The following is a 23,199-nucleotide window of genomic DNA, read 5'->3' on the forward strand; positions in this document are numbered from 1 at the left end:
TAGGTCAATTCTTACAGGACAAATCCAACTTCTGCAGAAGTTAAGCTCTAAAACAGTTCTTAAAAAGGTAATTCACAGTATTTTATAAAAGTTAGTTAAAAAAAAAACCAAAAAAAAACCCAACAAGCCTCCTCACACATTTCAACTTTTAGAAGTCAAATCTGAAATTAGATACCATGCAGAAGGCAGCTATTCCAAGGTAGCTATTTCCAAGCTGTGGAAGTTGAGGAAGAGGCCCTAATTGAGGTAAAGGCTTTTATTTAGGACCCAAGCAGTAAGTACAGAATGTTTACCTACAAGTGAATAAACCATAGTTGGAAAGCTGCTTTTAATCTTCTGCTATTTAACATGGATAAAATAATTTAACTTTAAACTTCTGCCAATTTTTAAGTAACATTATAAAAATTAAGAACAGAACTACTCTATAAGGATCATTTATTCCATCATCTTGATTCTGGACAATATCAAGATCCTCCAGAAAGAATTGTCCGGTTGAAAATCCACCAGTATTTTAAACACTGGGTCTTGAAAGAAAGGGTAACAATTAGATTTAATCAGAAAGTGTTGCAACAAGCCTCTCCTATGTGAGCTTTGTCCTAATAATCATCAGTAAGTTTCCCACATATATGAATTTTCATTGTTTTTGTGGAGTTTCTTTTTAATTTCACAAATATTCCAGCTTAAAAAAAATTGATAGTACATTGATATTCAAAGTATTTCCTCCAATTACTTCTTGAATTTTGATTTCAAAAGTAAAAAAGGCAAGAGTAGTTTGTAGTAAGAAAAACACAGAAAAATTAATCTCATTAAATTGTGGCAGTAAGAAAAAAATCCCACACAATCTTTAAGAAACTTCATCTCTAGGGAACAAAGCAGAGAAAAGCTTAAAGACTTGATGCTACTGAATTCCAGTTGTGGAAGCAACAAAAATAAACGCATTTAAAGGTTGGAAATCCATGGAGTGAAAGGACATTGCGAGGTGTCTCAGCTAATAAGAAACAAAAAAACAACTTTGAACTCTTTCATTAGAAATTGTAATAAAAAACCAATGAGACAAAGAAAAATACTTTGAGGATAAAAAGGATAAAAACAAGGAAAAGTGAAAGTCACAGGACCAAAATAAGAAAGAGGACATATGATAATATAATAAACTTAGTACTGAAGATCTTAATAATTCTGTTGCATTCTTGGAAAAAAAAATAAACAAACCAGGACAAACAAAACCAGGAAAAACTGCGATAAGAAAAGGAAAAGGATACATACTGAAATCTATCCCATCAAGAAAAAAAAAAAAAAAGAACTGTTCCTGTCAAGCTAACTGCAAATGAATCATTTAGCTTTTTTTTTTTTTTCTTCTTCTGCAAGTTAATTCATATTCAGCCATTTCTTACTTTGCAACTGCTTCAGAAAAAGCTGACAGTTCTTGATTCTGCCCTTCAATTGCTTGGAGAAGCACGTTTTCTGTCAGCGTGCCAGTGGTCCCATTGTCTTTCTGCAACTCAAAGATAACACAGGATTTAAATAGCTGCAAACATATTCCTAAAGCCAGCAAAGCCACATGCACATGACAGATTTTCATGAGCCTGAGGTTTACTATTAGTTTTATGTCTATTTCTACGTGGAGAAAACCATGTATCACTACTAACTTGGAAAGTATAGATTCACTGGAGCAGTGACTCCTTGACAGCAGGTCATTTATTTGCCAGCATCACTATCAGTTAATATTAAGTTGCAAGCAGTTCCTGAGCTCTCAGCAGTGACCTCTTGCATTTGGATTTGGCTAAATTCAGCTGAACCACAGATTGGAAGAAAAACATATTTTTCCTCCAGTTCTGCAATTCAAATTCAGTGTAGTTCCAGAAAGAACCACTACTTATCACTGGTGCCCATGATTATCTCTTCCTACAAAGCAGGAAAATACAAGTTAAAGACTGGAAGGAAATAGTATTCAGAACATCAAACTTACAACTAACCCCACGGAATCAACTTACCACTATTTTAATTCTTATGCCAAATGCTCCCATCACCTCCCAAAACTGTAAACCACAATCTTTAAAATATCCAATCCAAAAAGCAACTACTGAAAGAGAGCTGCAGTTTCAAACAGCAAAATCTAATAAACTTAAAAAACCAAAACAACACAGAACTGCAGCAGGTTTTAAATCCATATCTGTTTTCTGATCCAATTCACAACACATTCATACAAAAGCTGGAGTGCAAAAAGCAGAGAAAAGTTGGAATAACCAGTGGAACTCAGCTGTCCATAGTATAACAGCCACCCATAGCCTGAAGGATTCCTGAAGCCAGATCCTCCCTGGAATCAGTTACATGACCAGTTACATCTTTCACCCAAAGATTTTATAATGCTTATAGAAACCTTTAATCCAACCACAAGGCCAGGAAAAAGCAGACTGCACTACAGTTTTTCTGAAAATCACTACAATTTATTCATATTTGAAGTAGTGATTAACTACTTAACTGGTATGTGGGTTATTTATTATTAGCCCAAGTAGTCAGCTAATTTCATTAGAGTGTATCAGACAATATAGTTAAATTAGACTCTCAGAAAAGGGGTCAAATCTGAGAGAACGACATACTGTCAGGTCTGTAAGCACTTTTTTCCCTTCAAATTAACTTCTTCAAGCAGTACAACATAAACTTGGAAGAGATACAACCTATAATTGCCACCTGAATTGCACTTAAACCTAATTATTTCAGCTAAAATATTGGTTGCATGAGCACTGATCAGTCAAAAGGGCAAATTCTGTGTAATTGGGGATTAGCCATACCACAGGAGACAATTAGAACAGGAAGCTGCAAAGCCACAAAACTGAAATGAGCTGCAGGAGCATGCATAATACCTTAAATTTAAACAGGTTACTCTATTGTAACATCTCAGACAAGTTCTATCACATAAAAATACTGGGCAACCTCACAAGACCTGCTAACCTGTGCAATTGTATCTAGTAAACACATTCTCAAGCACTTGCACACCATCACCACCAAAAATCACAAGGAAAGAGGCAGGGAACATACCCGGGGAAAGGCAAACACCTCTGATGAAGGTTCATCACCTGCTGGCTGGCACTCAACACCAAACTCAGCCACTGCAAATCAAGAAGCTGCCTCTACAAATGTTAAATTCTATTTAAAAACTCTTTAAGGAATATTACAAATAGGATGAAAGCATTAAACAAGGAGCCCACTTAAATAAAGTCACACCAGCGATGAGACACCACTTCATGCCACTGTGTGACACTTCTGAATTCCTTACAGAAAAATTTGCAGGTTATTCTACTGTTAAATTCAAAGTTTGGGGAACTAACAAGGCATGTCAACACATGCAAGCTTAGCCAGGGTAAATAATAAATTCTAATCTAATGAGCAAATTAAAAACCAGATTTGGTTATCCATGGTTCACCTCAGGGTCACACTTGGCTAAGGAGAGAAACCTCATGTTATTACAAATATGTAATGATGGAAAAGACCTCCTAGTGGAAAACTAAGAACATCAAACACCTTATTTTTAGCTGAAGTTCAACATTAATTTTTCATCACTTTTGGGAAAATAATTTCAGGACAACAAGCTCTGACAAACTAAGAATTCTATTTAAACCCACTGGACTCAGATGGGTTTTGAGCAACAAGTAGAATTTTAATTTCTTTAACTTCCACTTGGGTCAATCTAGGAGGTGCAAAAGCTATCATCAGTCAAACAGGAAATAACTTGAAAGAAAGGACTTCAGGCCAAATGAGATAAATAGTTCATGTCAGCACAGGCTGCAAAAATAGAAGTGATCTGTAAATATAATTAATCTGAACAATGGCAAACAAACCCAAACCCCAATAAACTAACAACAGTCAAGTTAAATAAAATTCCATGAGTATACAAAGTCACAATACTCAGCAGCTCTGTGGAAAGCAAGAGAAAACAACACATGAAAGAGGACAAAATGATGCTTCTGCTTTCAGAAATGAGTGACAAACACTGAAGTATTTAAGGGGGAATACTAAATGTATAGTTACTTCAAATATGAATATATACATAAAATAGGCAATACAAAAATAGATACTTCATCAAAACAAAACAATCTATTGATTAAGGGGTTAAACAGACAGTCATAAGTTTTGATAGAATCAAAAAATATTTTTGATTGAATCAAAATACTAATATTTTTTTCTAAAGGGTCAATGAGACTGAGTTTTTCAGGAAGGATTTGGGGGGAATGATCCTGACACGGTTAAGATGTAAGACTTAAAAGTATACTTTGAAGAACCTATAAACCCAGGGTAAATGGGGTAAAATACAAGAGAACTGTAAAAAATAGAGGCCACATAACTCAGCTTTCTGTTATACTGAGTGGAAAATTATTTAAACTAGAAAATAAAGTAGAAGCACAGGATAGGCAAAAGAGATACTATCCAGGTTATATTTCAAAGATCTCTAATTGAGAGATTCATCTTTAAATCTATTTATTTTCTTCTTTAATAACTCAGCAGAAACAACCCTGATAACTCACAGTCCTGTATCAGCACCTACCTTCATAACACAGGCTAGAACTAGAGTGTCTGGAGGGGCACAAGTGGAAAGTAAATCTCAAACCTTCAATTGGGCATTCACTGCAGAAGTCTGCTACAAATTAAGAACTTGTTTGAAAAAGATGGTGACTTAAAAATTAATTGATGTTGTTGTGCTATCATAAATAAAAGAGTACCAAGCAGGATGGCCCTGCCTGTAATGAGGGTTTATTGCTGATGTACAAGGCACGTGGTATCCTGTGCTCTCACACAGAGAGCTAAAATTCTCATAAGTCATCTTCAAAAAAATAAAAAAGCAAAGAGAAGCTCTCACACAGAGCCTGCAGTGAAAGCTGACAGAAAGTCACCATCTCTTGTAACATGTTGAGGTAAATATCAAAATGATTCTTTCATCTTAAGTACCTGCTGTTCCATCCTGAAAGAAGAACATTTGCTAAGAGCTAGTTACAAATGTGCTCTGCTGAAAATCAGATGACTGACGAGGAGGAGCTGGAGCAGCCTTTAAATCAAAAGTGGCGGGAAGAAAAGACCACATGTGAAGGCAGAGCCTGAACTTCATTTATGAACCAGGAGTCAGTACATGACATTCAAATAGCAGGAGACTGGACCTTATCAACAGGACAGACCCTTTGAAATCCCACATTCTTGAAAAAGCCTGGAATGCATAAAGCCAGATTTCATTCAGCAACAGTCAAACACCACTTCCTACAGACACCACCTGAGAAGCACTGCTCCAGTGCAGCCCAGTTATTAGCCAGGAGTTAATTACAGCCAACCAACCAGCACTGACAGACTGACAAACACATCACCAGGTGACACAGCAAACTGAGAACAAACTGCTTGAGCCCAAATTTACATGCCTCTCCAAATACTACTAAATAACAGAGCTAAAGTATCACAGCTCAACAGCAAATGGAGAAAAAAAATTAAGTCAGACCCAAGAGCTGTACACATGGCACAAAACCAGAGATAAATGGATTTTTTGGGTTTCAGGGTGGTTTTTATTCCTTCTCCACTGGCCTTCTACTGAAGTTTTGCCAGAATACTGACACCTAACCCAGAAAAAACAGGAAACCCTTCAAATGAGGGGCCAAAAATTTCACTTCACTGGAAATTTAGACAGCTTTTTAGGCCACATCTAGTAAATATTCCTATTTCTGAGAAAAAACCTCCTCCAGTCTGGGGGTGGGGAGGGAAGATATAAGGAATTATTTGTAAAATATCCTTGAGTGATAACAGTTGGTTTTTCACAGCATGTCCCTAGCCTATTAAAAACACCTAGGAAAACAACACCTAAGATTTAAAACATCTGTAAACCTAAGTCTCCAAAGCAAACAAACAGTTTAATTCCTATTCTCTAACCAGTTCCTCCAAATACAATTTTTTTGGCCATTATCACACTTGCCAGGGTGCTGGCTTTTCCACTGAAAACTTCTCCACTTCTCTTTTAGTCCTCCAAAAAAAACCCCAATACCCAGAAGTATTCATTTCCACTTTCTAGTGAGCTGACTAATATTTTAAAACACAATGTGGGTATTTTTTTGTGGTGGAATTATCACAGAAAAAAATATAGAAAAAGTTAAATAACCTACAGTTCTTTTACTGGACCTGGGAAAAAGTAGGATGCCCTAATGGTGTGTAATTAAGCAGGTGAGGCTGTGAGAGCATTGATCACCTGCTGCACAGCTTGCTTTTGACACAAACTGCATGTGCTCCATGTTCAAAGATAGGAGTGCCATAACTAAAGCCCCTGTTGAGAGTTTGGTTTTGGATGTTTCAATAAAATGATCCTAGAGAATAATCTCTCAAACATCCTTTTGCCCTGCCTGATAAAAGTAACATCCCACAAAGATGGTTTGCCTTCTTCTAGAGCAGCACAGAGTTTCTGACACAACAGCCACTCCACCACCCAGCACAGTATAACCAAAAGTTCTGTCCAGCATTCCTACACAGAAGGAAAGTTTTCTACCCTGGTCTTGTAAAAAGCAAGATAAAACTTTCAGTGCTTAGCTCATCACCTTTTTATTTCACAGCATCATGTGAATTGCTCATAAAACTGAAATATTTATCAATATGATTTAGACACTTTATTGTGCTGAGTATTATTTCTATTTCTTACTGGAGTGTTGAGTTGAAAACCAGCAATTTTCCCAGTAAATATGGAAGGATTACACAAGGGCAAAGGTATTTTGGGAGATAATTCAGTAGTTATATTCAATTTTCTGAACAGCACTAATACATATGCCATAACATCACAATCACATTATTTGGTCACTGCTCAAGCCAAGTAATACACATAAAATAAATAACAGACCTTAAAGTGTCTTTAAATACTGTCATTAATCTTTACTGTTATACTGCAATTCCAAGATAGTGATTGACATACCTGTGATGTTTGGCCCTGTAACTTTGCAAGCTGAGTTGTTCTCATGTTTAAGGACTGACTCCTCGTGACTGTGGCTCCAGAAGATTTCCCATTCACCTTTCTCTCCAGGTGACAATTTAGTAACAGCTTTTCTTCCAACAGAACAGCATCCCACGGATCTTCAGCAGTCATACCTGAAGGCCTCTCTCCATCACCCTCTGCCTTGTTTAGAGTCTCCACAGTGTCCACTTTTGGTTTACTCAGAGGATCCAAATCCAGCCAGTCGAATTTACTGACATCCCCACAGCTCTCTGAGGCGGGCAGGTTGGACACTGCAGACTTTATGGAAGTCATTTCTAGGTCCGTGCTCGACTTCCCGTTCCTCAGGAACTCTGAAGTGCTTGCAATTTTGTCAAATACTTTTGCCATTTCTGGTGTGAGCACTGGAGGGTAGAAAGGTAGGCTTCCATGTGGGTGGAAAGGTGTGGTAGCTGCCAGGGGGTAGGAAATGTATTGTGACTGTCTAGGAAGACCAAGATAAATAGGCTCTCTAGGGGGGTAGGACGACATACTTGGATGGAATCCATTCTGAAATACACCAGTCTGTTTTGTGTAAGAAGCTGAGGTGTAAATAGGAGGTAAAGTGCATGTCACAGGTGCTGGTATTCCAGGTGTCCACTGTCTCCTCTGACCCGTGGGCCCAAGATAAAATTGTGAAGACACAGATGGGCTCAAAATAGGACTTGCTGGTAATGTAGGTACTTTACTAGATTCAAAGTTGTCATCCAGCAGCAGTTTCTCTAGTTCAGCATGAGTAAGCTTCTCTATGTCAATGGTACTTAGTTTATCTTCCATGCTCTTGGCATCAGCCTCTGGAAACACCATGAGATCATGGTCCTGCTTGTTATGAGTCTGTGCTTTTTGTCTGGGGCTGCTCAAAGAATGAAAGGTTTGTTTATTACCAGCTACACCTCTCTCTTTCTGCATCTTGGCTAACGCCTCAGCTTCCATCTGCAGTGCCTCCTCTTTGTCCACATCTTTTGCCCTTGGGGCTGACAGAGAAGGTGAGGAGCGCTGTTTGAATCCATTGCTGCTGGATATCTGGGCCATGCCGCACGAGCAGGTGTCCATGTACAGCAGCAACACTTCCCTTGCACTGCCCGTCCACCCTTGGCTTCAGAGCGGATTCAGCAGACCTGGAAAGGAAAAGAAACATTAGAAACACATGCAACAAATCATACATAGACAACTACTGTCACACACCACCAGCTGACTGAGTTGCACGTGTCCCTCTGAAACCCAGGATGTAAAATTTTGAAGAGGCCAATTTTTGTTTATTTGAGGGGAGGGAGTATCAAACTTAAAAAGAAGCCACACAAATAAATACATGGTCACTGAATTATGCAAGACCCATTTATTTTTCTTACTCTGCCCACTGGTGCTAGTAAGCACTTGGCTGCTTTTTGCCCCACTAGACCCAAGGCACACAAGAGGCACCCTCAGGTACGTAGCGGTTTCCAGACTTGAGCAATCACACAGGTGCAGCCTTGGGAGCAGAAGTCGTTCTAAAGACTACACAAATACAGCATTGATAAAGCACGTTATCAAGAGGACTTCCACCTTACTTCACCAGATTACAAACCAGACCTTTCAAACTGCTGTACCATGATTGTAATGGTCATAATGACACTGAAGGACCTCTCTTCCTTGGGAAAATGTTGTACTTTACCCTCTTAAAAATAATGCTTATGAAATGATATTTCTTGGACAAGCAAAAGAAGCTATTTAAGTACAGCTGCTCATTGACTAATCTCTTTAACAGCCCTTTACAGGAAGTGTCATTCACTACTAGGTAAGGAAAGAAACTCCTAAAGGTCACTTTTGCTTAAGGCCACCACCAAGAAAATGGTATTTTACATTTCTCCAGTTCCAGTCTTGTGTTTAGGACTATGATACAACTTCCCATATTCACCACAATCTCTATGCAGACTCTTTATTAAAATAATCTTGCAAGAGATTACCACAAGAACTGCATTATTTTTCAGCATTATTCCTACTTTATTCTGCAGCTTTTTGCACAAAGCAGGGTCTGAGCTCAGGAGATAAGATGTCTTCCAGCAACAGCCAGTATGCACACTGAGCAGCAGGATAAAAATCAGGAATAATGAGTTTCTGCTAGGAAGGTTACATAATCAGCAATCCTCATTAAAACACAGTTTCACTGAACTAGATGAGCCTTGTAGATGGAAATCATTCTGGGTTCAAATCTTGCAACAATCTACAAATTAAGAATTTTCTGCAGCAAATAAGGCAGATAACTCAAAATCGTTTATGTTCTCTTTCAATTCACACCCATTAGAAGGGTTTGGATTTTAGATAGGGTTTTTTTCCCCCTTCTTGAATCAAACCAGCGAGATGTGCTTCAAATAAAGTGACTGTATTTCTCTGGACTCCCCACACAGACAGCAAGATTCTTAGCAGATTTATAACAGATTCTTTAAATTCTTTAAGTCTGGCCAAGCTTTTGTTTTATCTACTTCATTTCAATGGCTTATAGGGTGAAGGACAGATATCTTTATAAGAGGTTCTATACATTTCAGCTCAGTCTGAAGACAAATCCAAGTGAAACACCTCACAAAGCAAATTTAAATCAGAAATGATGTTACAATTACCAAGACAAGATTTACACGAAAGAGGATGTCTTCAGAAAGACTGAAACAGTGACAGACTAACAGGATTATAAAACCCTGAAAACCACACAACTCAAGTCCTGGGGCAAAAAGTCTTAAGGAGGAGCTTTGGAAGTTACAGGTATGAATCAAGCCACACGATAATGATGTAAATATTCAGCACAGACAAAGTCTACAGAAAAAAATTGACACCACAGCCTCTTTCATTCAGTATTTGAAGCTGCAGTGTTTGACACCCATTAAAGCCATAAATACTGCCATTAGGAAGAAGTCTTGTCCTGTCTGCTGCCTCTCTCCAGAGCTCAGCATAAAACACAATCAGAAAATAAATTTTAAAACCCCAAAACTATTTTGCTGGCTTCCTTTATAAACAATGTAGGCCTCTGGTCCCATTAATGGCACAATTGTGGCCTTCAATGATTTAGTACACTCCTGTTAGCAGGACAATCGTACCAAAGCTTCTCCTGAAGATGTACTGAGTATTTTGTAGATGGTCTAAGCCTACAGGCACAGATAATATCCTAATGAGACATCTCATATACTTGACACCACCTTCTCAGACTGTCTAGAAAGCTAAGCTGCTTTAATCTCTTCATTAACTTACAGCTGGTTTAAACTGCTATGTCAGATTTTAGATGCAAGAACACCCTGACTTACAAAGTCCTCTCAAGAATTCCAAGAAGCAGCAGCCTAAGGAAGTGCAGTTTGCAGTTTTCAGAGTGTTGCTGTTGCCTAAGGATTCTAAAGAGCAGCTGGGCTTTTTCCTGAACTTTATTAAAAAAAAAATAAAATAGAATCATACTTTCTGAGACTATTCGAACTGCTTGGGCTACAACTTACAGGATTATCAATCCATTCAGGGGCTGCTTGATAATTACAAGTGATTTTTTCTTTAGCAGATGGAAAAAAATTAATACAATTTTCAAAGTATTTATATAAAAACAACAGCCAGCTCTTAAAAGAAAAAAAAAAGCCTTATTTGTCTGCTGAATGGCCTTGATCTCCATACCAGAAAGCAGTCTCCTGTTCACAAGGAGAGTCACTGTTCCACCAAGTCACAACTGCAGATAAACTCACATTCCTCAGCTCTGAGAAACACGGTGCACAGCTACCACAGCACCTTCATCCACAGCATCAGAGAACCCCAGCCATGCAGTAAATGCTTGTTTATCTCACAATTTCACATTGCAGGCAGTATTTTGGTCAGTTTATGACAGCACACTTGCACTGACAAATCCAGCGACTTCCAGCACTCCAGATAGAAGGTTATTGTTAGTGGTCATCTGAAATATTGAATTCCAGCCTTATTCTTTGTAAGACAGCCTCAACAGCATACATACACATAATGGTATTGCTGTATTTAAGTCCTGTCCTTGGGAAACTCCTAAAGTCAGTGTATAAATTTCCATCAAATTTCATAAGCAGATTGCAGGCTTTTTTCAAACAGTTCGACATAAAAAAACTGATACAAAACATCTTATGAAATTGCAATAGTTTTGGCAAACCTTGATGCTGCACGCCAGTTCTAAGCAGTAAATTCATATAACACATCAGAAGAAAAGCTCCCTAGGCATAAGCATGACTAAAATACTGACAGACCTCCTTTTAAATAGCATTAGTTAACTTTTTCATGTAAGTTTAGCTTCACTTTGAACCTCTCACTTTGCAGCCATTTAAGTTCAAAGGCAGAGAGTGAGCAGAATTTAAACTTCTCCAACATTTACAAAGAGAAGGGCAAATTCCAACAGGATCATCTATCAGCAGGGAACTCCTCAAACACTCAGAAAAATAAGTTTCAATTCAAATCCTGGAATCCTGAACCATTACTGACCAAGCTATAGGAACTCACCAGAAGTTTGCAACAACTGGAGGTCACTGAAGACCCAGAAGTGATCTTTACAGAGCTAGGAATGCTCTTATCTGAACTGCTGCACACTATTTTAAGTAACAGTAATAATCAGTTTTCAGCTGTCAATCTGTTCACCTTCAAGAGCCCTCCTCTTGCCAAGCACTCTAAGAACGTGAGAAACATTTCATTTATTTTTAAAGGAAAGCCAAAGCCATTGAAGAGATTATAACAGAAATTCAGAAGTAATAAAACAATCCCTACACCACTTACTTGTCCTCTAACTTTGAAATTAAACAGACACATTCATATTTGGGTGAAGTTGCCACATTTCCACTGCTCTAGCAGAACATCACCTGTTTCCTTTAAAAGTGGGTCTAAAACCTCAGCTCTGAGCAAGGGTAATGTCTCTTGCAGTCAGGTTTCCCTAATTTGGGGCAGTATTTTCCTTCTCAACCAGCTGTGATCCCACAGGAGTCTGAAACCCCTTTGGCTCCAGTCTAGCAGGGTTTCTGCAAGAGCAACCCTTCCTTGGTAACAATTTTATATAAATGCATTTAGAGCCAAAAGTTATTCTGATCACTCAAGTACCTGTGCACTGCTATACAAGTTTGAGTACTGCACATCACTCATTCTTTCAAATGAATAAAATACTCTTTAAAAAAAATAAAATAGCAAGAAGGCATTAATACTCAAGAACCAAGAAACTGCAAGATGCCTGACCATCTCCTTCAGATCAAAGCATCTACATGGAATGGAAATGAATTTTAGATTTTCACTTAGTCTTAAATTAAAAAAAAAATTAATATATGCACTAGTCTAGCAAATACATAAAATGGAAGCATGAAGAAATTTCTTTCCAATAAGGAATTTATAGTTTTCTGGTAAGAAGCTTCAGGGAACCAATACAGGACATTACATCTCTACCAGGACAAAGACTCCCAAAATCAAAATTAGTTTCCTATCTTAACGAGCAAGGGATGACTTCAGCAGACATAAATCGTTTTACCTTAAGCAGAGGTAATCTCACCATCTGCTCATGTACATGTCACCATTCTTCTCTATTCCAGATGAGTTGCACAGCTTTCTTTCCAAAAGCACCCAAGGCTTGTAATACCCTATTTATAATTTGTTCTATGCAAGCACAGAATGTATTATTTGCTAATTTCTTGACAAGAAGTACTTTATAGCTATCAGAAATCAGTGCACATAAATTCCCTGGAGTCCAAGCACTAAATACAGAAGCAATGATAACAAGTCAGGCCATTTCCTGCATTCCTTATAAAGCAAGGCTCTGGCATACAGTAGCTAGTGCTTCCTCAAAACAAGTGCAATTTTCAAAGTAACTTTGAGGTTATTTTGCCATTAGAGAAACCAAAAATAAAAATACTTGAAGCATGTGCCTCACATTGGATCACAGCTAACTTAGGAATTAACAAATCTTGCCTGCATACCAGAGACAGTAGCAGTTTTATGGGAAATCAGGGACAACTTAGCAAAATATGACAGCAGTAAAATACTGTGGAAAATATTTATCATCTGCAAAGGAATGCATAGCCAGACATTTGCCACAGCAGGAAAACTCCTTAGCAAAAAAAGAAACAAAAAAGTCACAGGAACTTTGATGTTAAGGAGCCCTCTCTGCCAGATGCATTCAGATTGCTACAAACTGAGAAAAAAAACTGAGCACATACTCATGGCATGACTTCTTGAAATAAAGCTGTTATTCTTTTAAAATAATGTTAGGTTTAAACTGAGGGTTTTCACAATAACAAACGGTTCTGAAAGGTCAGTGTGATAGAACTGTATAGCTTTAACACTATCTTTCCACTAAAAACTTAGTAGCTTCTCTAATTCAGTCATTTGATTACAATTAGCAGGTGCCTCCTTACAAATGAGATAAACAAAGTTAACCAGAAAATTGAATACATTTTGTTTCAGCTCATATCTACAGAACCTCCAAGGACAATTTCACTTGCTCAAACACAGTTGCAATTTTTAATTAGGCACAAACCCTGAACCAACACTAATTTCATTTGTTTTGCTCAAATAATTCAGATCATAAATACCTAAGCAGGAACTGCATCTCTTCACTCTGATTTTGAAATTTCATTTATGCCTAAAAAGTACAATTTCATCACAAAACCTTTGATCTCAAGGGATAGGCAAGAATAGGATGTTTCTAGCACTAGAACAGGAAGTCTCAGACTTTAAGGTCTTTCAACATCAGCAACAAATCCCTTGAAAAATCCAACCTCAGCTGTTTCACTGCTTATAAAAATGTATGAACTACTGAAATCAATTTTCACCCAAGACACTGTGCAGAGGATCATTAGTAGATGTGGCACACTTTGTAGCTGCTGTTAAATTTGAATCTTCAGGTTTTGATCAATGTTTCAAGAGAGACAAAGCACGGCTGCATCTGTCATGATGCTGCAGGCAGATCCCCACAGATCATGTGTTTCCCATGGCCACACTCTTCCCTGCACTGGTCTGCACCACTGGCCACTGCAAGCTCAACCCTCAGTAGATGTGGGTGCATGCAGATTTGGTACAGCAGGTTTGAAAGCTTACTCAGCACATCTCTGCTATTATACTCCTCCCCTCAATTTCTGAACCTAACCAGCACTCCATTTCGGTTTGTTAAGAGATAGATGGGGGTCATAAAGGTAATTGAATTCCATGAAAGTTTCATAAAAACAAAAACCCTGACCCTGCCAAGAACACTGGGTGTCACAGCTCAAAGAAAACTGTAGCATGAGCTCATATAACTGGACTCTGCAGATTTATCACCAGGATAAACTTTACAAATCATTGAATCGTGGCAAGAAGTCCTTAAAGCCAATCAGAGGAAGACACAAATCAACAGGAAGCTTGGCATGGGTTTCATCAGCTGTAGAACTACTCACCAAACTTTGCATCTCTGTATTTCTCCCTATCCTGTTCTCAGCTCTCTAACAGCATCCTTCTATCCTGTTCCTGCCCAGTATTTTCGGGATGCAGGTACCAGAAAAGAGCAAGAATGAAACTGATGGCATCCCAGGCTGTCTCATTCCGATGCACTTGGCCAAGATAGTTTTTTCCATGCCTTACAGCCAAGCTTATTACCCTCATTGTTTGACAAAGGCTAGGAATTCAGTTCTGTTGCAATATTTCTCCTTACAGAATAATGCTTTCAATTCCACTTCTCCTGTTTCAAAAGTCTGCTTTTAAAACCTTTGCATTGGTTCCCTTGCTCTACAGACACCTAAGTGGTGCTTTTCTCCACGTCACCCTGACATACACAATCCCCCACCAATGCCACTTTTCAAAGGCTACTTGAAAACACTCAGGCAATACAAACTTTCACACAGAATCAACATTAGCTGCTGGCTTTTTCCTATTCTTTAAACGAGGTCACTGTCCCAAATATTTTGATTCCCCAGCTGAATAACTGGTGCAGTAATTCCTGACTTGCAAAGTAATTTTATTCTGGAATATCACTTTCATGGAACAATTAAGGCTGGAAGGGACCTTAGTTATTCATGCAGTGTGGGGCCTGACCCCAGTAGAGCATTACAAATTACCTGGAGCATGTAGATAAACTAGTACTTGCATTAATCCTGATCCCAGTGGTACTAAACAGAAGACAGACAACATTTTAAACTACATATCACATTTTATCAAAACCATAGAAAGTGTCTAGTGTAGGTAGAACAGAGAAAGAGGAAAGAAACACCTGTGCTGTCTGCTTCAATTACCACAACAGAGATCCCCAAACACTTTCTATATAGTTCTACAATATTTTGCAGCATAGAGAGAGGACAATGCTAAAATCTCAATTTTTCCTAAATTATGTGCCTGAAGTAAGCCCTGCAGACATCCTCCTATATCACAAAACACTGAAAACACAGCGAAGTGCAGGAGGCTCATGATGCAAGGCACAGAGGCTGTTAGCACAGGGAGATGAAAACAACCCTCCCCCACAGAGATCCTATTTTACTCACTGTGCAGCAGTGCACAACACACACCTTCAACAAAACATCATCAAAAACATCCATGGGGAGGAAACACCGACACCTCAGCTGTGCCCACACTTAACTCTGTATCACTGTATTAGTATCACCCTACCAGCCTAACCTAATGCAATTCTGCTGCAGTAGCCAAATTATTTCCATCACTTGCTTCAGCAGCTGAGTTTCCCCTCAGGCAGGAAACTTGCACAGTTTCAGATATAACCAGCAGATGCTTCTTAGTCACACACCTCATATTCACAGGAGATTGAGCAGAATTGCTGATTACTAATTGACAGAAAAAATGCACCATTCACGTGTACCTCGGGGCTTTATCCATTAGAAAATACTAAATGCTTATCACATGTATTGATTCAACAATTACAGGGTTTGTTTGGGTTTGGTTTTTGTACAGTACACAGGTAGAGAACTGAACAGGGTGGCTACACTCAGACCAAAGGTTCATCTCATCCTTATCTTGTCTCTAAAGGTGGCTTTGGAAATGCAAATGGGAAAAAGCTAAACCAACATAAACACTTCCTCAATACCCTTCTAGCGTCCACTAATTTGGCACTCAAGTACTTCCTGAATCCTGAGGGAACTTCTCTAAGATGAAAAAGTTCATCAAGAGTCCTCATCAGGAATTTGTTCAGGTGGATGCTGAACTCAGGTAAACTTCCAGCTCTCACCTTATAACACCACACTCTGCTCCTCTGCTGTGACTACATCCTAAGCAGAAGATCAGATCAGTTATTGATGACCTGTTCTTGATCAGTCTTTACAAACATCAACTACAACCTCAGTTATTTCCTCTGGGTCACCATGCACTAAACAACCTCCAGATCTGAACTAGTGACATTCCCTTAGCACAAACAGCACAAGCTCCTCACACTCTACACACTGCAAGCTGTGGCTGGGTTTTGTAAGTGATGTTTTGTTTGTAACTTCAAATTACAAGTTCCATGAAACATGCAGACATACCTTCTCCCTCCCAGTTCCATTTCTTCCCTCTGAAGTGACCATCACTTGAACAGCTTAACCTAAGGAAACACTTTCAGGCTGCATTTCTACAAAGTTACAGATTGAAGTAAAGCTTCTCATAACTTGTTTTATGTGAGCATTGACGAAAGCATTTCATTCTAAAATTTTTATAGCTTAAGTGAGGTTTATCATTACTGGCACACCGAAAGATTTCCTTCTTCCCTTCCCTGTCCAGTCTGGAAACAGCTTCACCATTCTTCTCACAAAGTTACATCACACCAACCTCCTCACCTACAAAGGAGCTGGATGATGCTGTATTAGATGACTAATTTTATTGATGATAAAGACTGAACCCTGGTTCTGGCAATTAATTACACATCCACATGTTTTACTTAAAATAGAACGATATGTTTACACAGTTACACATCCATAAAGCAAACAACTTACATTTGTGCAATACTCTCTCATTTTTAAACTTGCTGTATTATCCTGAAAACAAATAAACACCAACAAATAATTTCTGTACTGACTGCAGACACTAAAAGGCAATACTTCTAAAACAAAAAAACTGGAAGATCTTTACCTGAATGTCTTTAAGATTGATGTTATATTTTATCTATTTTAGTCATGTCAGTGTTGGACTTCAACTGTTCTACCCACCAATGTTACTTCACTGCAACTTTTGAAGCTCCCACAAGGCAGCCTTAAGATTGTTCAAGAGTTTAAAAGACAAACAACATGCAATCCTGCTTTAATAAAATTCAAATCTAGCATTCATTTTTCTAAATAACCCCATACCGTCTGGTTTTGGTCCCACATCAAAGCCTAAGACAACAACAAAAAAAAAGCCTTCCAAAACATCACCTCAGCATTTTTATTCCTTAAACAACTTTTAATCCAAATGTCTTCAGCTAGGCAGCAAATACAACTGCAACACTGAGTAAGAAATACCACCAGCTTCAATTTCATTTGAGAAGCATGAAACAAAGGAACACAGAATCAGTATTTTTTTTTACTTGACATTTTGAAATGCATCATTCTCCATTTAAGGCGTTCAATTTTCTTTGTTAGTACACAGAGAGCAACTCAAATCAGATAAAAATCACTAAACCATCAATTTCCATACAATGATTATATGTCCTCATGAACCTTTGAGCTTTCAGAGATGGCAGCAATAACCCACAGGAAAGAGGAACCTCAAGTACATAAATCAGGGTTACTAATGCACTGTAATTAAGACAAATCTATTTTATTAAATCAATCAAAATATTAAATATTTCCAGAGATCTTTGTGTTTTTCATAAACAAGCATCTCTAAAAGACGTAAAATAATATTCAAATACAGCACACCATTTAAGAAGATGAGACTCTAAACAACCTACTGCTTGTCTGGTTTGTGATCCTCTCCCCAAAAGGTCATTTAACTTCCAGTGTTTGAAATTTCTGCCTGTGTTCTCTCCCTCTGCCTTTATCTTCTATGCAGCTTTCTTTCACTGTCCCCTTATTCTTACCGGTTTTGCTCCAACTTGCTTTCACAAAAGAACAAACACAACCCTAAAAACCAAACAGAACTTGGTGGGAATTATAATCCCTTTCTCCTTCTCCCACATATGTGCCAAGTGAGGCCAATTTAAGCAACTTCTCTTCCTCCCAGATGCATAAAGTCTTTTACAGGCCCACTCTCAGTGTTGGGAAAATGAAGCACACAACTGCCTTCAAAGCCAACAAAGCCATATAAAAAATACTTTTGTCTGATTTCATTTCCCCTGCCCCATTTCTGCTTCCCCTTTGGATTCTTCATAAATCATCCATCACTACTACTCCTGAACACAGCTTATATTCAAAGCAAGTATTGCACAACATCTTGTACAAACATCAGACATTTTTTCTTACATTTTCAGTTCCCTTTGGGAAGAGATCCGCATTAAACATGCAATGTTATCGGTTAAAACCTCTGCATCTTTCCTCTAGCCCAAATCAGTTTAACTGTGCTATGCTCTAGTTTCAGGCTTGTCGTAAGTAATACAATGAGTAGAAAGACCATCAGAATAATCTCCTTTTCTTCCAAATGCTTTTAACTGCATCTTGCTACCACATCCTTCCCCCAACAACAGCATAGCTGAAGTGGGAGGTTACTTGTGCTAACAAAAGTACAGGAATACCTTTTTTATTGTGTTGATACAGAATAATAAACTAGAGCGAGCCAAGAACAGCAAGGTGCTCACAAACTTCCGTGTATCACTAGAAATATCGGCAAAGCTCCGGGAGGAAACAGCAGAGCTGTTTAGGGATCAGCTTTGTAAACATCCAACTTTTCTGGAACCGCAGCCACGCACCAACCCGGGCCGAGCCAACCCCGTCCAAAGCCAACCAGGTGATGAACACAAAGGAGACCTAAACCTGCTGGGTGTCTGCAGCGACCGCCAAGGTGTCCCCTACCCGGGCACTTCCCGAGCTCCCCGCTCCGCGCCGGTGACAGCTGCCCGCCGCCCGGAGACTTCAGCCCCGGGTCCAAACAGCACCTCGGGCACCTGCGGAGCGCGGGCAGCGGCTGCGGACGGTCCGCGCCCCGAGCGGCACCGCTCCAGCGCTCCAGACGCGCAGCTCCCGGCTGGAAGCGCTTCCCGCAGGCGGTGTCGCCGCCGCCCGGCTCGGGGAGCCCGCAGAGCCGCGGGACGGGACGGGACGGGACGGGACGGGACGGGACGGGACGGGACGGGACGGGACGGGACGGGACGGGCCGTGCGGACAGCGCTGGCCCGGGCCCGGGCCCGCCGCTCGCAGGTGCCGCCCGGCAGCGCGGGCAGCACCGGGGCCGCGCCAGGGCCGCGCCGGCGGCAGCAGCAGCGCCCGGAGGCCGAGGGTCGCGGAGACCCCCGGGAGGGGCGGGCGAAGCGGGGCACGGCGGGGAGGGCAGCGAGCGGCCCCGGCAGGGCGGGGCCGGGACGGCGCGGGGCCCGCAGCTCAGCCCGACCCCCGGGGCTCCCCGCGCCTACCTCGGCCATTTCCCCTCGTCCCTGCTGCTCCCGGCGGGAGCGCTCCAGGCTGCGGGCAGCTCCCCCCGCTCCGCCGCGCTGCGCTCACTTCCGCCCGGCCGCGTGGGGCGGAGCGGGGCGGGGCGGGCGCCGCGCCGGGCCCGGCCCCGGGGCCGCCTCACCTGAGCCCGCAGCGCCGCCGCGGCCCGGCCCGCGCCCGGAGCCCGTCCCGCCGGGGCGGCCGTGGGGGGGCCGCGGGGCCGGGTGGCGCTGGGGTGACTCTCCGTCATTTCCTCCCCTTATCGGCCGATCTTCCCAAGAATGCTCGGCATGACTGGGAACTTGCCCAACGCACCAGAAGCGGCCGTCGGGGGGGCTGGAGCCGCGCCGCGGACACAATGGACTTCCTCGGCCGCCGGCAGCGGGGGAAGGGCCGGGGCCGAGCCGTGACGCTGGGGAAGCCGGGGAGCCCCCAGCACAGGGATGAACCTCCAGCGCTTGCCGGCGGACGACCCCGGTGGTTTGGAACCACACGGAATTTTGCTTAACTAACTTCAGAAAATACTGGGCCGGCAAGGGCAGATTCCTGTTGTCAACTCCAACCTTCCTGACATACCAAGACGTTTCAGAAACAGCAAATATTTTGGTTTGACCTTCACAATAGCTTCAAAAGAAAGAAATGCTTTGGTTATGCCCTAAAGTATTGCATGTGGGATTTCATACAAAGTTTAGACAATGGGCCTTTCATAAGATCACATTAAAAGCTGTCATGGACATTTAAACATAGCAGTATTATTTTTAATGTAGATGTAAAAGAATTCCAGAGGGAATAACTTTATATTCCATCCACTCAAGGATTACTTAAAATAAGAGAAGTATTCCGTTTATGCCTATTGGTACTTTATTCTGCACTTTTAGCACACTGAAATTCCAAAAAGTACAGAACACTTAATGAAGCATAGAAGACACATGAAGACACATCAGTTTAGATGCTACAATATAAATGAACAATCAAAAATTAGTCAGGAATACATTGCTGGCAGTCACGTTTTTACTGTGGATATATATAACCAGCATTTTAGCATCTTGGCATTTTCTATTGGATAGATCTTGACTTTACACCATTAAGGTCAATGAAATCCCTTGCAGGTGATTTCAACAGGAGCAAAATGGGATTTGGAAGACTGACACAAAATGTGTTCCTGGAGAATCATCACAGACATGACTCTAATTACACAGATTTAAAAAAATTACCAGAGCTCTTACTACCCTTGTGGTCTCAGCCATCAGGAATTTTTCAGGCTGACAGTTATTAGGAGTAGAAATCAATCCTTTCTAATGCTATTCCAGTTTTGACAATCAATAAGCAAATTCAGCTCCAATTTTGAACACTGAATGGGGCATCAGTAGAAGAAATTACTCAAAAAAAGAAAGCTCAAGGTTCCTTTCCAGATGGTCTATCCAAATCCACCTTCTTTTCAGATTGCATTTCACACTTTTTGTCCTGGCAGTCGTGTCTCCTGGCCACCTCCTCTGCTGGGCTCTGTGGTGATCCTGGCCAGGAGAGCGCTGTACTTGGAGCAATTGTGATTACACACATAAATGATGCTTTACAGAGGCACAATGTCCTTCTGCTGGATCCTGCTGCAAACCAGTTCCATGCTGTTTGTGCTGCTTTCCCCTTCACACACAAGTCACATTAAACTGCTCCCAATTGCACCTGTGACTCACTGGCCACAGGGTTTAGTCCTGGGATAACCATTTGGCGGTGTTTCATCCATTGCTAAGTAAAGGAGCATTAACCTGCTTAGTCTGAACAAAAGGCAGTTGCCACACCCAACAGTTTCAACAGGATCATGTTGGAATGAGATATCTTCAAGGTCCCTTCCAACCTAAGCCATTTTATGATTCCATGATCATGGCTATTTGATTGACCAACATCCACCATGTTATTACATAATATGTGACAGTAGGTCAAATATGAATCTTACTAGTTGAGATAGGAAAGATGACTTGGTTCATTCCATGGATCAGTGAAGAATTTTAGACTATTATCAAGCCTGTCTATCAGTGTCAGTGTAAGAACTGTCTGTACCTTTACTTGGAAATTATTTCCTTCTTGTCAAAAAATTTTCTTGCTATTCCACATTTAAAAAAAAATAATTTAAGCCCATCCTTTTTAGCACTATTTCATTTTTGAAAGGTATTCTGAAGGTACTTCATGTTGAATAGGCACTGATTTCATATTATCACACTGAATACAAGCTGAGCGTGCTATTCCTTCCTTTGCTTTCCCAGAGTCATAGAATTTTTACAGTTGGAAAGTACTTCCAAGATCACTGAGCCCAACCTTTGACCAAACACTGTGCTGTCACCCAGACCGTGGCACTCAGTGCCATGGCCAGACATGGCACTTTAACACCTCCAGGGATGGTGATTCCATCACCTCTCTGGGCACTCCCTTCCAGTGTCTGACAACACTTTCAGTGAAGAAATTATTCCTGATGCCCAGCCTGAACTTCCCCTGGCACAACTCCAGGCCATTTCTTCTTGTCCTGTTGCTGAGAGAAGAGACCCACCCTCACCTGGCTACAACCTCCTTTCAGCATTGTAGAAGCAATAATGTGTCCCCTGAGCCTCCTTTTCTCCAGGTTAAACAACCCCACTCCCTCAGCTGTTCCCCAGACCCTTCACCAACTTCCTCACCCTTCTCTGGACTAGCTGCAGCACCTCAATGTCCTTCCTGAACTGAGGGGCTCAGAACTGGACACAGGATTCAAGGTGCCAACTCACCTGTGTGAGCTCCAGGGGGACAATCACTGTCCTAGTCCTGCTGGCCACACTATTTGTGATACAGGCCAGCACTTGGCACTGCAGAGCAACTCCAAGCACTTTTGCCTCCGCTTTCATTGTTTCTCAGCAACATCCACATTATCCAATGCCAATTATCAGGTGCACTCTGGAAGTGGTACCAGCCAGTTTTAGAAACAGCATTTGTATGTCAAATGCCACACAGCCTCTCCACAGCTGGGCAGCCACAGGAGCTGTCCTTCAAGAAAGACAACTGGTTGGCCTTGGAAGCTCAGCTTCCAGGCAAAGTGACACTGTTCCCTAGAGAGCTGAGTCAAGCAGGGAACAATGGCATAGCCTGCAGACCTGCTTAGGAACGGATGATGACAAGTTAGCCCTTCCCACATGCAGAAGTGACGCCAGCTTTAAAGTATTCCTCATACAGGAAGTTCCTAACGTGCCCATGTGAAAGCACTGCCCAAGGTGAGTGTCTCAGCAGCCTCACTGCCTTGTTCCTGTGTGCCCTCTCTGTGATACACACACCAAATGCCACAGTTGCCCTGATGGTTTTCAGGAGATAAAACTATGATAAAAACAATGATATTTTCACTTGGTAAAACTATGTCTTGTAAAAAACACTACAATTTATTAAATAACATTTTAATGACAATTTAAATTGCATACCACAGATAGAATAAATGAGTAAATTTGGTTACATGTTTGGACAGAGTAAGTGCTGTGCTTGCTATGGTGATAGTCAAACATCCCAAAAGAACTGACACACAGCATATGCAAAGACCAAATCAGCTTGCGTAACTAACAATATTGACACTGGTATTAACTGGAAATATGACAAACTGTCACTGGTCGATGCTTTTTAAAACAATATCTAGGCTACAAGGAAGCCTGAAATATACCGAGATCAAAAGGACGCCTACACATAACAAAGCTTAACAAATGTGTTGCGGTGACTATAACACATGGGAAGTAAAAAACAAAACAAAACCAAAACACACAAAAC

At 40.8% G+C, this 23,199-nt stretch overlaps 1 protein-coding gene across 1 annotated transcript in view; it reads right to left on the reverse strand.

The window, feature by feature from the left end:
- Positions 1-19,495, reverse strand: part of PIK3C2A (phosphatidylinositol-4-phosphate 3-kinase catalytic subunit type 2 alpha) — a 50,439-nt gene extending 30,944 nt beyond the window's left edge. The window contains exons 1-3 of the mRNA XM_059473755.1: positions 19,410-19,495; positions 6,926-8,100; positions 1,392-1,492 (exon numbers count right to left, since the gene is read on the reverse strand). Of these exons, the coding sequence (XP_059329738.1) occupies positions 1,392-1,492; positions 6,926-8,035 (1,211 nt within the window). The 5' untranslated portion in view covers positions 8,036-8,100; positions 19,410-19,495. The remainder of the gene's footprint in view (positions 1-1,391; positions 1,493-6,925; positions 8,101-19,409) is intronic.
- Positions 19,496-23,199: the final 3,704 nt, after the last annotated feature.

The sequence above is a fragment of the Ammospiza nelsoni genome, chromosome 6 (genome assembly GCF_027579445.1).
Source record: "Ammospiza nelsoni isolate bAmmNel1 chromosome 6, bAmmNel1.pri, whole genome shotgun sequence".
NCBI lineage: Eukaryota > Metazoa > Chordata > Aves > Passeriformes > Passerellidae > Ammospiza > Ammospiza nelsoni.